The following is a 13,546-nucleotide window of genomic DNA, read 5'->3' as shown; positions in this document are numbered from 1 at the left end:
AAGGCGGAAGCGCACGTACTTGGACGCGGCCCACACGTCGCAAACCGGACAAAGTTGATGGGTGAAACCCCAGAAGTCGGAAGTCCCGCCTCCTCCGTGGCATATAGTCCATACGGCACTGCGCCATTTTAGCCTATAGCGCCCTCTGCTGTCAACTAAGATTGATGTCACAACTGCCTTCGTGCTGCATGTGACCAAACCTAGAAAACAACTGAACCGTAACAAAAACATTCTTGCTAAGAACATTTTTGCGTTAAGTTCCTCTTTAAACAATGTCTCTATTATCAAAATAGTTGTCGATTACTTTGATAATCGATTAGTTGTCGATTAATCGTTGCACCGCTAAGTTATAGACTAAAAACAAGGACTAAGATTGTGCTGTTTTCTTTCTTCTCTCCCTCCTTCCACCTTCATTTTTATGTGTGCTTCACGCATCTTCATCATCATCATCATCATCGCTTGGTTCGATCCCGTTGATTCATCCCCCGACCCCGCTCCCCTCCCCGTGTTTCTGCAGAGCACCTGTGACACACTCCGGAGTCACTCGGACAGTCTCGGATTCACGCCGAACATGTTACCTCGTCACCCGACTCTAGGCAACTTTGAGGAGTTTGCTTGTTGACAACCTGATGTTTGTGTGTGTGTAGGGGGGGGGGGGCATTTGACAGAAAACTGTGAAACAATTGACGTATTTATTAGACAAAAACAAACAAGGTTGAATTGTACAGTAGTTTATCAATGCCTGAATAGAAATAGAATACCATCATCAGAAAGAAGAAAAAAAACAACAACTTCCGAAACAGAACTCAGGTTTAAATGCAACATAATTTCTTCATGTTTTTCAAAATGTCACTTTTCAGTCCCAACGTGTCCAAAAAGGAAGTGAAGTTGCTACGTGACCAGGAAGAAAAACACATGACCTGCTATGTGTAGCACTGCAGTCTGCAGCATCTTCTCCAGAGCGACCTTAGCAGGAGTTGATTTATATGAATGTTGCCTTTCAGCTTAAATCCATCACCTCATATATGCTAATCAGAATTTTTTTTTTTTTAAGTGATCATCTCGCAATGTTTGTATTGTTTAGGATATTGAGAGAGAACGCTGAAAACATCTTTCTTTGCCTTTCTTGATAATGTCAATTGTGTCTTATCTCATCGGTGTGAAGGAGTATTAGGACCACGCAGGGAGAGAGACAAAATTAGTACAATTACGAGAAAAAGAAGTCCAATTAGAAGAAAGTTATAATATAAAAAAAATTATAATAGTACAGTATTCTGAGAATAATGTCACAATTGAAATGTGAATGTCAGTTAAGACCTGTAATACATGAATTCATAATATTTGTTCCCGAATATTTATGGTTTAGATCAGGAGTCACCAAGGTGGGCCCAAGGGACCGCATGAGTAGCCCGCGGGCTCACCAGTAATGGGGCATTGTGATTTCCCAGGAATGATGTCTAAAGTGATCATTTGAAAATATAAACAATTGAAGAGATTCATAGAAAGAAAAGTGTTGAATATTGCTATGAATCTGTTTCCTAATTATTATGAGATCATTAACATATCTTTACATAAATGAATGTAATTAATTATTAGGCTCATATTAATTTGGGCTGTCATTAACACATTTTTTCAGAATTCATTATTCCACGGAAATCGCCCTGCCCCCACGTTTGAGGCAGGAATTTTTATCAACCAATTTGTGTGCTCTGCCCTAACATTAACATATTATTAGAATACTGCATAATCAGCAGCCAAAAAGTAGCTTCTCAGCATTAAAAAGGTTAGATGACCACACAAACCCCTGATTTTTAATTATAAATTAATTGTACACTTCAATTACAGCATTTATTGGCAAAATTATCATTTTAAACATTGCTCTCTACTCGTAATATTTCAATTTGTCTCGTAATTTTATATTATTTCCATACAGTCTTATGATTTTTGTAAAAATTCAGGTTTTTGTCAGAAATGATTTAAATTGTTTTCAACTTTGTTCTTCACTATGACAAGAAAAGTATAATCTGTCAAAATAGGACTATATTTGAAATAATTCCTGTAAAATGATGACTTTCTCAAAAAATATCACTGCTCTTGTGATGTTCAAACTTTCTCATTATATTACAAATTTATTTTTGTAAAATTAGGACATTTGTGGAAGATTGTGACTTTTCTTGTTAAAAAAATAAATAAAAATACATACTTTTCAGACATAACATTGTCAGTACTCCAAGCACTACTTGATCATAAAATTGTTGATTGTGATGGTACTTTTTTTTTTAATATATAACTATTTTTGTCAAATTTAAACTTTTTATAGCAATTTTGCGGCTTCATTCTCATAAAATTAGTTGTCGTAATCCGCATTTATTCTTCCCCCAAAAAATATTGTATCGTGTATATTATACAGTATGTATGTATTATATATATCATCTAATACAATATTCCTGCAGAATTATGGAAAAAATATCCCGTAATACTCTCCCACAAAAGTACAAATGCATTTTTTTCTCATAAATGTCAAACTTTCTTCCCACATTCTGGCAATTCTGTCGATTCCTGTTCTTCTCAGCGTGGCCTCAATACTTCTTCATACACCAATCAGCACAATGCCTTGTGATAGTAATCGATTGTCTATAGAAGCTCTCGTCAAAATTGTGAACTGAAGCGTGTATATAACCACAATCTAATGCCATGAAGAAATTCTATACCGTTCATCCATGTCATGTACAAATTCCAGTTCCAGGTATGTATAGATCTAGACTGTTTCTCTGTCCTTTCACCACAGGGATGTAGACCAGAAGTGTCTTGGTGATTAGCACTTACGTGACTGAGAATCGTCCACAACTGACGCACATATTCTGTTCCTTAACGACACAAACGCATTGTACAATTCCACCCTCGTATCCTGTTGTTATTCTTCTTATTCTAAATATTCCTCAACATGTAACGAGTCACAAATGAGACTTTGTGATGTAACAATGATCAAGTCTAATAAAGTCGATATTTACCCATCGTACTCGTGCCATGTCGGTTTTTTACCCGTATTTCTCGGTTCATTTCAACATTTGGTTCTTGAAAGTCAACTTTCAGCATTTGTAGAATACGAGTTAAGCAGCAGGGGGCTCCGGTAACAACCAATCACGGCTCAGCTTCACACAAGAGGTGCGCTGTGATTGAGCGTTGCCTGAGCACTGAGCAACTGTGATGTCGTTTTCTGTTGACAGCAAGTGGCCGCCCTCTGAGATGGATAAAAACAGCTGGATTTTGCTCCATACCTTATATTTCACAAATGTAATATTAATCAGAATGTCATGTTTAGACGAGTGAGATCACATATAACATATTATTGTCAAGAAATGTTTAAGGTTGACTTTCTCTATTGAATTATTTAGATTAGTTTCACATTTCCCCCCCACTTTTGTTAAAAAGAGTATGAAAACCTAGACTTTTTTTATTGTACATTTAGAACAAATATCAAATGTACGATTAATTGTGAGTGGCAATTGAAGTCATGTGATTAATTACAATTAAAAAAGTTAATCATCTGACGCCCCTAATCTTTTTTTTTTTAATTAGGAGCATCAGGCGATTAAATTCTTTATATGTAATCAATCACATGACTTCACGAGTTAACTCACGATTAATCACACATTTTATATCTGTTCTAAATATACAATTATTTTTTTCTAGGTTTTCATGCTCTTGTTAAAAAAGTGGGAAAAAAATGTAAACTAATGGAAATAGTTCAAATGAATTTTTGACGTCTATAGCCGTCAATGGAAATAGTTCAAATGAATTTTTGACGTCTATAGCCGTCAATGGCAGTGAATGAGTTAAGTGGGCGGTGTAAAAAATTATTATTATTTTGGGACTGTTGATATGAATTAAAAAACACACGAAAATCAGCAATCAAAGAGCAGACAAAGCATCTATAAAGCTCAAGATTTGTTTTTTTGACAAATTCAATTGGTGTTGTAGTAGATCACAACCACCACTGAAGACATTGCATCTGTAAAGCGAAAGGAATTGTCTCAATAAGATGTAGCATTCATGAAACTGACATATACAGTGACGATTAAAGAACAAAGGGCTGATGTATGTAGCGAGTCAGATTCCAGAACATCGCCATTGGCCTGATAATAATTCAGGATTCCAGAAATCAAAACAAGGAAGCTCATTTATGTCCACTTTACTTTACACTCAATCTTATTGGCTTCTATAAACAAAAGCAACTTAGCAAAAACAAAAAAAGTGCAAAAAATAAAAAATCCACTCTTCATTTTGAAACAAACCGCAAAAGCTGTATCAAAGAATTCTACAGGTGAAAATTCACAGAAAACACTTTTATGTGGCCTTTATAACTTAATCCACTTGCACACGTGTTCAATTGTACAGAGCCTGCTAAATGCTACAGAGCACAGTAGTATGAAACCAAAGCTTCACATTCCAGCATTAATAAATACATGCAACCATATTTATGCATCACTTAACTGACAAAAGAACGCATACATCTCAGCTTTGTCGGCTTTTGCCAAAACAATCAGAATGAACGATATTAGGAAGCATGTTTAGAAAAGAAACAAAAAGGCTACTGGTGCAAGAACATCATAAAAAAAAGAATAGAATTTCTCTTTCTTTTTTTCTGTTTAAAGCGTGTCATAGATCAGGGGTGGGTAAAGTATGACTCATGGGCCATTTGTGTGCCCGTCGGAGCATTTGATCTGGCACGACATCCAATTTTAAAACAAATAAAACCTCAGTGTTACTGTTATAAAAAAATACACTTAACTCACAAAGGCTTAATTTTCAGTAATACTAAATATTTGTTCAATTGTTGCGTAACATTTTTTCATCAATTTAGTGAAGCCCTCAGAGGACTTGCCCAACCCTGACATAGCCACTAAAAGACAAAAGCAGATATAGATGGAAACAAGAAAACAATGGTCCACTGTGACACAACGAGAATTATATTGGCCCGTTTATTGAAAACCAGCTGCAGTAATGTCAGTGTTCAAAACACAACAAAAATGATCATGTCAAAGAAAAGGGCCTGTTTAAAAAAAACTAATAAAAAAAAAAGTGCGCAAAGACAACTATAAAATGGGGGCCACATACAAAATCATAAATTAGCTTTTCATGCTATTAACTCATTCACTGCCATTGACGGCTATAGACGTCAAAAATTAATTTGAACTATTTCTATTAGTTTTCCACTTTGTTTCCACTTTTGTTAAGAGTATGAAAACCTAAAAAATAAATATTGAACATTTAGAACAGATATAAAATTTGTGATTAATCCTGAGTTAATGATTGAAGTCATGTGATTAATTACAATAAAAAATAATAATCGCTTGACGCGATTTAAAAAAATAAAAGATTAAAAATTTGGGGGGCCAGGCGATTACAATTTTTTATTGTAATTAATCGCATGAATTCACTAGTTAACTCACGATTAATCACAAATTTTATATCTGTTCTAAATGTACAATAAAAAAATCTAGGTTTTTACACTCTCGTTAACAAAAGTGGAAAAAATATGTTAAACTAATAGAAATAGTTCAAATGAATTTTTGACGTCTATAGCCGTCAATGGCAGTGAATGAGTTAATGTTGTGCTCATACAATTGTGAAAAAAAAGGTGGCTGGACAGGAGTGCAGGCTTGTTTGCTTTTATTGCTTGAGAGCAAAAAAAAAAATCAAATACAGTTTTATATACAACTATTTGTAGTGTTTTTGTCAAATTTGAAATATTGTTTTGGTTAAGATGGAGCTTATTTGAATGTCACGAGACCAAAATAGCTGCCCAAAGGAATTGACACTAGCAGTCTTTTTTTAATGCGTCTACAAGTATTTATCAGTCTACGAGTATTTATCAGTCATTAATTGGTGACAATTGTGAATGTACATCGCCTGAAATCTGCAGTGTTGGTCGGCTCATGTCCAGCGCTGACAATAATGGTAGATTGTTGGCAACATCCTCCCAGAGGGACCATGTTGCGGTACAAAAACTCATCCTTTTTCACTCCATTTCGTCAGCAGCACACACCGAAGGGCACAGCTCATCAAACTTTTAGAAAGCAGATATTTAGAGCTCAATGAATGAATAACAAGGAGCATGATGTTCCTCCATTTGTGGTTTCTTTTTTACATTTGGGTCCCACAGAAGCGTGAAACTTTTTTTTATAAGACAAATGCAACCGCCAAAGTGTAAAGCTGCTTTTTTAAGACAATGTACCCACGACTCATTATCCATATTGCAGTTTATGGACTCATAAGGTAACATATTGTATTTCCTCAAATAGTGGCTCGGCGCTACGTTGAGTTGTGTGAAGCATTCCATAATTTGCAAATATTTTTGGGCTTAATAATATAGATTTCCAATAATATAGATTTCACTTTTATTAGATTATTTAAAAAATGAGACCAAATTTTTTTTAGTATTTTCGCTGAAAATAAATGCTCAAAATTACAATATTTGTATTTTGAAATGTATGCTGTTTGAATAAAACCAAACTTTTCAATCTACTCAAACATATATATATATATATATACACCTCTAAATCGCAGGTGTCAAACTCAAAGCCTGGGGGCCAGATCTGGCCCACCACTTCATTTTATGTGGCCCGCGGAAGCAAATGTTTTAAATGTCCATGTTTTGTGCTAAAAATGTCATATGCAAAATTAGTATACTTGATGTTTAATTTCAAAATTAGCTATCCATCAGTTGTTGTGAATATGTAATAAAATGAGATTAAACAATTGTATCATTTGAATCAGTTGTGTCTTAATATTTTCCAAAGTTGTATTTAACTCTATACCCCTTACAGGCCACTGGTACTCTTCATAGCCCCTAGCCACTATATGAGGAAATTAATAATAAAATAGGCTAGAATATTTTGTTTATATTTATAATTGGCGGTGTTGACTTTGTCAACTCTTCCTGTACTTTTCTGATGTGTGCGGCAGCAGAATTCTCTGCCCCAGGTTGCCATGGAGACTTGGGGAACAGGAGTTACAGTTTACCAATTCTGCCTGGCAACAAGTGACCATAAGTTGCACTGTTGCACTGCTAGCTGGCTAAAATGTCTATTGTGGTCCAATTTGACTATAAATGACAAGACTATTTGTGATGTTGTTTGTGTTGATGTAGTTTACCCAATTTGTTTTGCACAGGTGTAGTCGTCTACCAAGGGAAATGAGTGCAGTGGGGTACAGTGGAGTAGAAAAGAGCAGCTTTGGGCACGCTGCTTCCACAGGGGGATTGGCCCGCTTGGATCTGCTTGTAATGAGCTGCGAGCGTGACGGGGTGACCGGATTGATTGGCGGCTGACGATGAGCCGGGAGGTAACGAAGGATTTAGGGCGGGCAGAAGTCGGCAAAGTAAGGATGCTGCAAGGCTTCTTCTGCCGAGATCCTCTGGACCGGGTTACATTTCAAAAGGTTCTGTGTGGGAGGACAGCAAAGATGGTCAGCAGGGGTCACTTGAGGTTGTTAACATGGCCAAAAATGGAGGGGGCCCATTTCACCTTGTGTTTATGAAGGATGCTGAGCAGTTTTTGAGATATTATTTCAAGAAAAAAATAAGCCTAAATCTCATCTTGGTGTTATCAGTGACAGCGCATCTATTATTTCAAATACAAAAGGGGCAATACTTTGTAAAAGTCAACTTAAAAATAATGTGATATGTCAAACCTTCAAAATGAGTTAGCAATTTAAAATTTTAAATAACGCGGCAAATTTTCATTAAACTTTCTCTATTTAAGATCAAGCCTCCTATCTCTTCCTCAGAAGAAAAATAGCGCTTTCAACATTCTAACAAATCCTCATAACCTTTCGAAACGGGCTGTTTAATTTCATACTTTGATTACGCACCAGGCCATTTACAAAATGTGCAGCGGAACCTCAAATGGACCCGTCGTATACCGTACCTGGAGTAAATCTCGACCCGTGCTACTGAGTTTGGGGACCACGTTGACCAATGAGGTGGTGGCTGGATACAAAGGATATGGCTGCAAAGACAGGAAGGACGTCTTCAGCATTGTGCACAAACCACACAACACACACAAAACTTTATTACTACCTTGTAATCTGGGAGCTTGGTCATGGTCTGCCACTGCTCTTCCGTCGGCGTGCCCAGCAACGTGTCAGGCGGTTAAAGAAAACGCAACAAAAGCTACATAGTTCAAGTGAACACATTTTAGATTTTTATTTTTTTTTACTTTCAATTTCAATTGGGAGAACAAAATCTACATATCTACAGACAATTAAATATGGCATATATGTCTCATTAGAAGTATGCCCATCATTAAATAAGCTAAAATAATTGTAGACAGCAGTCAGAAGAGTAATGTTGAGGTCAGAGGTGGCAAATCCAGGTCCAGAAACCATGCCACAGTTTGTCTTTAGCCCCTGATGCTAGCTAGCTCGCTCCTTAGCTAGCTCCCATGGTGCTCATTTACCTGCTAGGGAGCCAGTTAGCTAGCTAGTTAGCATCAGGGGCTAAAGCCAAACTGTGGCAGGGTTTTAACTTTCTGGACCTGGATTTGTCACCTCTGGTGGAGGTTAGGCTCATTCATATTCAAGCCATGTAATGTTTAATATTTGCATTACTTATGTATTAGTGTTTACTTTTATGTTGTCACTGCTTGCTGTTGACGCTTGTGAAGTTCTTGGTTTCAAATGTTCCGTCAGTGTTAATATCACAGATGAGTTACTTGAAATAAGATCCCCCCTCAAAAATTGATGAAGGCATTACAGTAAATGGGAATTGGGCATTTGGACCTGCAGTGTAAATTAATCCTAAATGGTGTCATGCATTAGGGATATTGATATATTAAAATTGCCACAATATCATAGTCACCATGTAAAACTATTAAAAGCAGCAGATTTGTTCAGACAGGGCTGTATTCCATTTGTGCAGTTCTAGCACCCTCTGGTGGTTAGTTTACCAGTGCAGTTTAATTTTAATTAGGAATGTTTTGGCTACTGCAAAGGTTATCACTCCCATAAATCAGTCATACCAGCAAATGTTTTTCAACATCTGTCAAAAAACATTTTTCGCCTGCTTCAACTGAACACAGCATTGTGAACTAGCGTACTAGACCATGATCCTTTGCGCCGCTGAGCCCATAGGAGCACATTACAATGATGTGACATGGCCAAGCCTATCTCTTGTCACAGCTTTTTATCATATTGTGACGTTACACAAATTTGAGGAAAGGATATCTGAAGATTCTCTTCAATTGATCGTCCACGTCGTTCCCGGGAAATAAAGGCCTTCCAGCGTTAGCCAGCTCTGAATCCAAAAACAACATATTAGACAAATGAAACTCTATGACTTTGTATTCAATATTTTTGCCTTTACAAATGATAACACTCACTTTGAGTGACACCGTCACAAATGTATTCATTAAATAATATTTATCGTTGCTTGTTATTTATGATACTGCTGATGAACTATAAAATATTACAGAGAAAAAAAAGCTCACTATAATTCAGTGCAGTTCTACACAACAATTTTGATAACATTTTACAAATATTAAGGTTTGCTACAGATGTTTACACTGTGATGGTCCAGCGATTGCGCCTACACTGCTAATTATACCTGCAAATATGCAGCCAGCAGACCACATGTCGATGGAGGTAGAGTAAAGTTTAGCACCAAACAGCACATCTGGGGGTCGGTACCACAACGTCACCACCTGGACACACACAAGCGAATTCTGAGTGGAATCTCCTCTTTTATGTACCCAGCGTCACATCAACTGGTGCTCCTCCCTCTCGTCTTTTCATGTCAACTGCCTGCGGTGGTGTGCCGACTCCCCGAGCATTTGACATTTTACTGAGAGTGAGTGCAGTCAAGTGCAGCAGAGAGAGCAACGACATTCAATCGCAAGATCACAAAAAACTTCCATTTGCAAGGAGCCACACAAAGTGATTGAATTCGGCAGAAATGTAAGTACATCAAAGAGGAACATGACACTGCATCATGTCATTTTTATTGTTTTGGCGTGGGGGTTTTGTGCCATTTGTACATTTGTTAAAAATCAACAACATATAAAAACGACACACAGAAAAGCAAGAGACAAAATTCGAACTGTGGACTTCGAAACCATGAGGCAGACGTGCCAACCACTACGCCACTATACTTCCAACCTGCCTTTCTTCGTGGTTGCCCATGGCAACAAAACATCAGCAGCCCATCAGGACTGACAGGAGGCCACAAATCACAGCAAGCACTCCCCTCAAATAGTGGTTTCGCAGAGACAACATGTCTCCATATTTTTCCCCCACTCATTCTTAATGGGAGATTCTACATTTCACATTTACTTCCACATTTTCATTCGATTCACTTCATTCCAAGCATGAGCGCTTCCATTTATTTCAGTACCAAAATTCACGCCTTACTCACAATTCCCCATTTTGTACCCTACTTTTCTCCACTCATTTTTATTGGGAGATTCTACACTTCACATTTACTTCCACATTTTTCAACCGATTCACTTCATTCCAACTCTAATATATTGAGAATTAACATTAGCTATCAACTCTACGATACATGCATCACATCCACTGCAAGTTTGTTTGACTTTGGCATTGTCCCTGTCAGATACAGATTTATGATTATTATTGTTACAATATTATCACAATATACTATCATTTGAAAACCATGAATATGCAAAGATATTTCATAATTTATATTATCCCAAAAAATGAACAAAATTCATTGTGCATTAAAAACAAAATTAAACATTTTAAAAATATATTTATTTTTTAAAGTAGCGTTATATTAATGTATTGTTTGGTTTTTAATTTATAAAAAATATATATATTTAAAAAAAAAATTATTATTGGTATATTTTTCACAAATTGTTTATTATTAATAAAGAAGTTAAGCATTTCAAAATAAAATGGTTAAAATATTTCAAAACACATTTCTTCAATATCTTATAATTTTTTTAAATTTATTATAATAATTATAATCCCTCAAGTAGGAATTGAAATTACACTGATGTATATCATTTTAATGCCAATCCCACAAAGTGTGTTTATTACAAATATCATCAATCTTTTTATTTAAATAAATTGGGGATGGGCGAGTACTGATACCGGGTATCAGTATCGGGCTGATACACGGCCTTTTTTCAAGGTGTCGGTACTTGCGACGGAGGGCGATACCGTTTTATAATCCGGAACTAGAAATTTGAAATTAGGACAATAAAATATTGCCATTAATTTAATACAATTTCAAATGTAAATGCTATGTCGGGAAATATAGATTTTAGTAGTTCTTTAAAGTTATCTTTTTATTTGGGAGGAGTGGTGGGGGGATTTATTTATCAAAAGTACTAGTGTAATCAGTGTTTGATATCTGTACTGGCATTCTTCTGGGGGAAAAAAAGCCTCGATGTTTAATCTCACAGCGTTAATAAACACCTAGTACTCTCTGCAGTTGAGTAAATAAATGCCCCAGGCTAGTTATTAAAGAAATACAGTAGTCTGACATTCTGATAACACATTATTCATTAAAAACAACATATTGTATTGGTTAAATGCTGTTTGATGCAGATAGTTGTACAGTATGTACCTACAGACATGTGCACATTAACATCTTTGAATGATTTCAAAGTTGTTCCTTTCACACTGAGCTAGTTAGCGATTAGCACGCTGTATTGTCAGCTTACCTCAGCTGAGTAACACCTCACAGGGATGCCAAAGGCTCGAGCAAGCCCAAAATCAGCCAGCTTCAATTCGCCATTCTGTAAACACAAACATGAATGAAACGTATGTATCGGATTATATTTCTCTATAATCCCGGGTTCACTCACTCTGTTGATGAGAAGATTCTGCGGTTTAAGATCTCTGTGAAGAACATTGCGACTGTGACAGAAAGCAAGTCCTTTCAACAGCTGGAACATAAACGACTGCAAAGAAGAAGAAAGGCATTGACACGTGCACTGCTGCAAAGGCATGAAGTCGGAATTGGGTACTTGGTCATGCAGTGTAAACCCATCAACAAATGTAATTTTCACCTTCACTGTTTCAGGGTCTAAATCTCCATTGCAACTGTCAAAGTATTTCTTCAAATCCTGTGCGGTGAAAAAGGTAAACATTAGCTCAAGTGTCTACAAGTGGTCAGATTTGAGTTTGTCTCACCTGATCACAATATTCAAAGACCAATGTTAGCTTCTTGTCACTGTGCAACACGTCATGTAGCCTGAAAGGGACAGAAGTATCTATTTAAACTAGAAATTACAATTTGTGTAGAATGTGCTTGTGCATGCTGTAGAACATCTTCTTTTTTCTTCGTTTTTTTTTTTTGCCCTCTTAATAATTTGAATTACTGAGAAGAGGTGGATTTGTCAAATTTCTCCATTAATTGTGGAGTTTTCTCATGGAAAATGTGAAATTGCCATTTAGCCTACAATAAAAGTTGGACTTAATGGAGTTTTAGTTGCGAAGTGGCTGAACAAAAATGATGAATTTGAGGTTACTTTGGTAATGTTCTCATTAAAAATGTGTACACTTCTCCAAAACGCAGGACTTTGGGGAATATTGGGAAGTTCGAATGGTTTAACTTGATCGACAAAATGTAAATGTAAGGTGATGATTAAAAATGTCCCCGTTAATTTTAATGAGGCTCTTCAGCATTCACACAATTATGATTCTCAACAACACTTACACTACGTATACAAATATTGTAAATGGCCTGACCTGACTATGTTTTTATGCTTGAGCTCCTTCAACAGGCAGATTTCTCTCAGGGCAGAGCTTGGCACGCCCTGTAGTGGGTGGAAAGTGGTTAACATCACCGTGCAAGCGCCTAGTATGCATCAATACGTTTTAATTCAAACCCACACCTCGTCGTCATCGTCCAAACGGACTCGTTTCAGGGCCACGATTTCGTGGGTTTCTCTGTTTTTAGCCTTGAATACAGTCCCGTATGTACCTGTGGAAATAATTTGGATTTTAAAAAAATCATATTTTGCTCAGATTCAAATTGAATGGCACTTTTGCGCTATCAACATGCTAGCTAGTTACATCTCTCCCGAAGCTAACAAGACGTCCACCGACACATGTATATTTTATATATTATTCCTGAACACGTTTACATTGACCTCCCAATAACTAAATCTGGAATGAGAGCAAGCAACGACGTAAAAACGAAGCTAACGTCAGCTAACCGATAAGCTAGATGATACAACAGCAAATCCACCTTAGCTGACATAACAGCGAGTACAAAATAAACAACTTACCCTCTCCGATTTTTTCGAGTTTTTCATATTTCTGCATGGTTGCCCCGTTTGAGCCAGCTAATAAATAGCCAGCGGAACAACCCAGTGACCAAGCCCCGAATTTTAGTGGGGGGGTTGTTATGATTGCTAGCGTTAGCTTCGCGCTAGCAACACTTGCTGCTCCGGAGCGCTCCGTACAGCAGAGCTTATTGGGGGCCCCTACAGGCCAAATCATGTATTACAACCAACGTCAAAAGAGTATTAAAAACATCGTACCTGTATATTACTTAAAAAAGCACAAAAAGAAC

The 13,546-nt window shown here is 36.8% G+C and overlaps 2 protein-coding genes across 8 annotated transcripts in view; one reads left to right on the top strand and one right to left on the bottom strand.

Moving 5' to 3' along the window:
- asic1c (acid-sensing (proton-gated) ion channel 1c) overlaps positions 1-3,015 on the top strand; it is a 103,680-nt gene extending 100,665 nt beyond the window's left edge. For 4 of the 7 annotated variants that reach the window (XM_086082750.1, XM_086082732.1, XM_086082724.1 and 1 more), the window contains one exon: positions 518-3,015. In XM_086082750.1, coding sequence (XP_085938876.1) covers positions 518-596 — 79 coding nt within the window. In that variant the 3' untranslated portion in view covers positions 597-3,015. The remainder of the gene's footprint in view (positions 1-517) is intronic. The other 3 variants (XR_015095803.1, XR_015095804.1, XM_086082757.1) reach the window with 3 other exon arrangements.
- Positions 3,016-4,176: 1,161 nt separating this feature from the next.
- Positions 4,177-13,451, bottom strand: cdk5 (cyclin dependent kinase 5). Its single transcript, XM_086082589.1, has 12 exons — positions 13,260-13,451; positions 12,864-12,952; positions 12,718-12,785; positions 12,160-12,220; positions 12,036-12,092; positions 11,832-11,927; positions 11,688-11,762; positions 9,608-9,704; positions 9,229-9,298; positions 8,084-8,144; positions 7,932-8,012; positions 4,177-7,446 (listed from the first exon to the last, which is right to left on the bottom strand). The coding sequence occupies exons 1-12, from the start codon at positions 13,294-13,296 to the stop codon at positions 7,360-7,362; spliced, it is 879 nt and encodes a 292-aa protein (XP_085938715.1). The 5' UTR covers positions 13,297-13,451; the 3' UTR covers positions 4,177-7,359.
- Between the last annotated feature and the right edge of the window lie 95 nt (positions 13,452-13,546).

Source organism: Leptonotus elevatus, chromosome 1 (assembly GCF_054856555.1).
Source record: "Leptonotus elevatus isolate MCC_2025b chromosome 1, RoL_Lele_1.0, whole genome shotgun sequence".
NCBI lineage: Eukaryota > Metazoa > Chordata > Actinopteri > Syngnathiformes > Syngnathidae > Leptonotus > Leptonotus elevatus.
The sequence above is the reverse complement of the archived record's forward strand: the minus strand, read 5'-3'. Positions and strand labels throughout refer to the sequence as shown.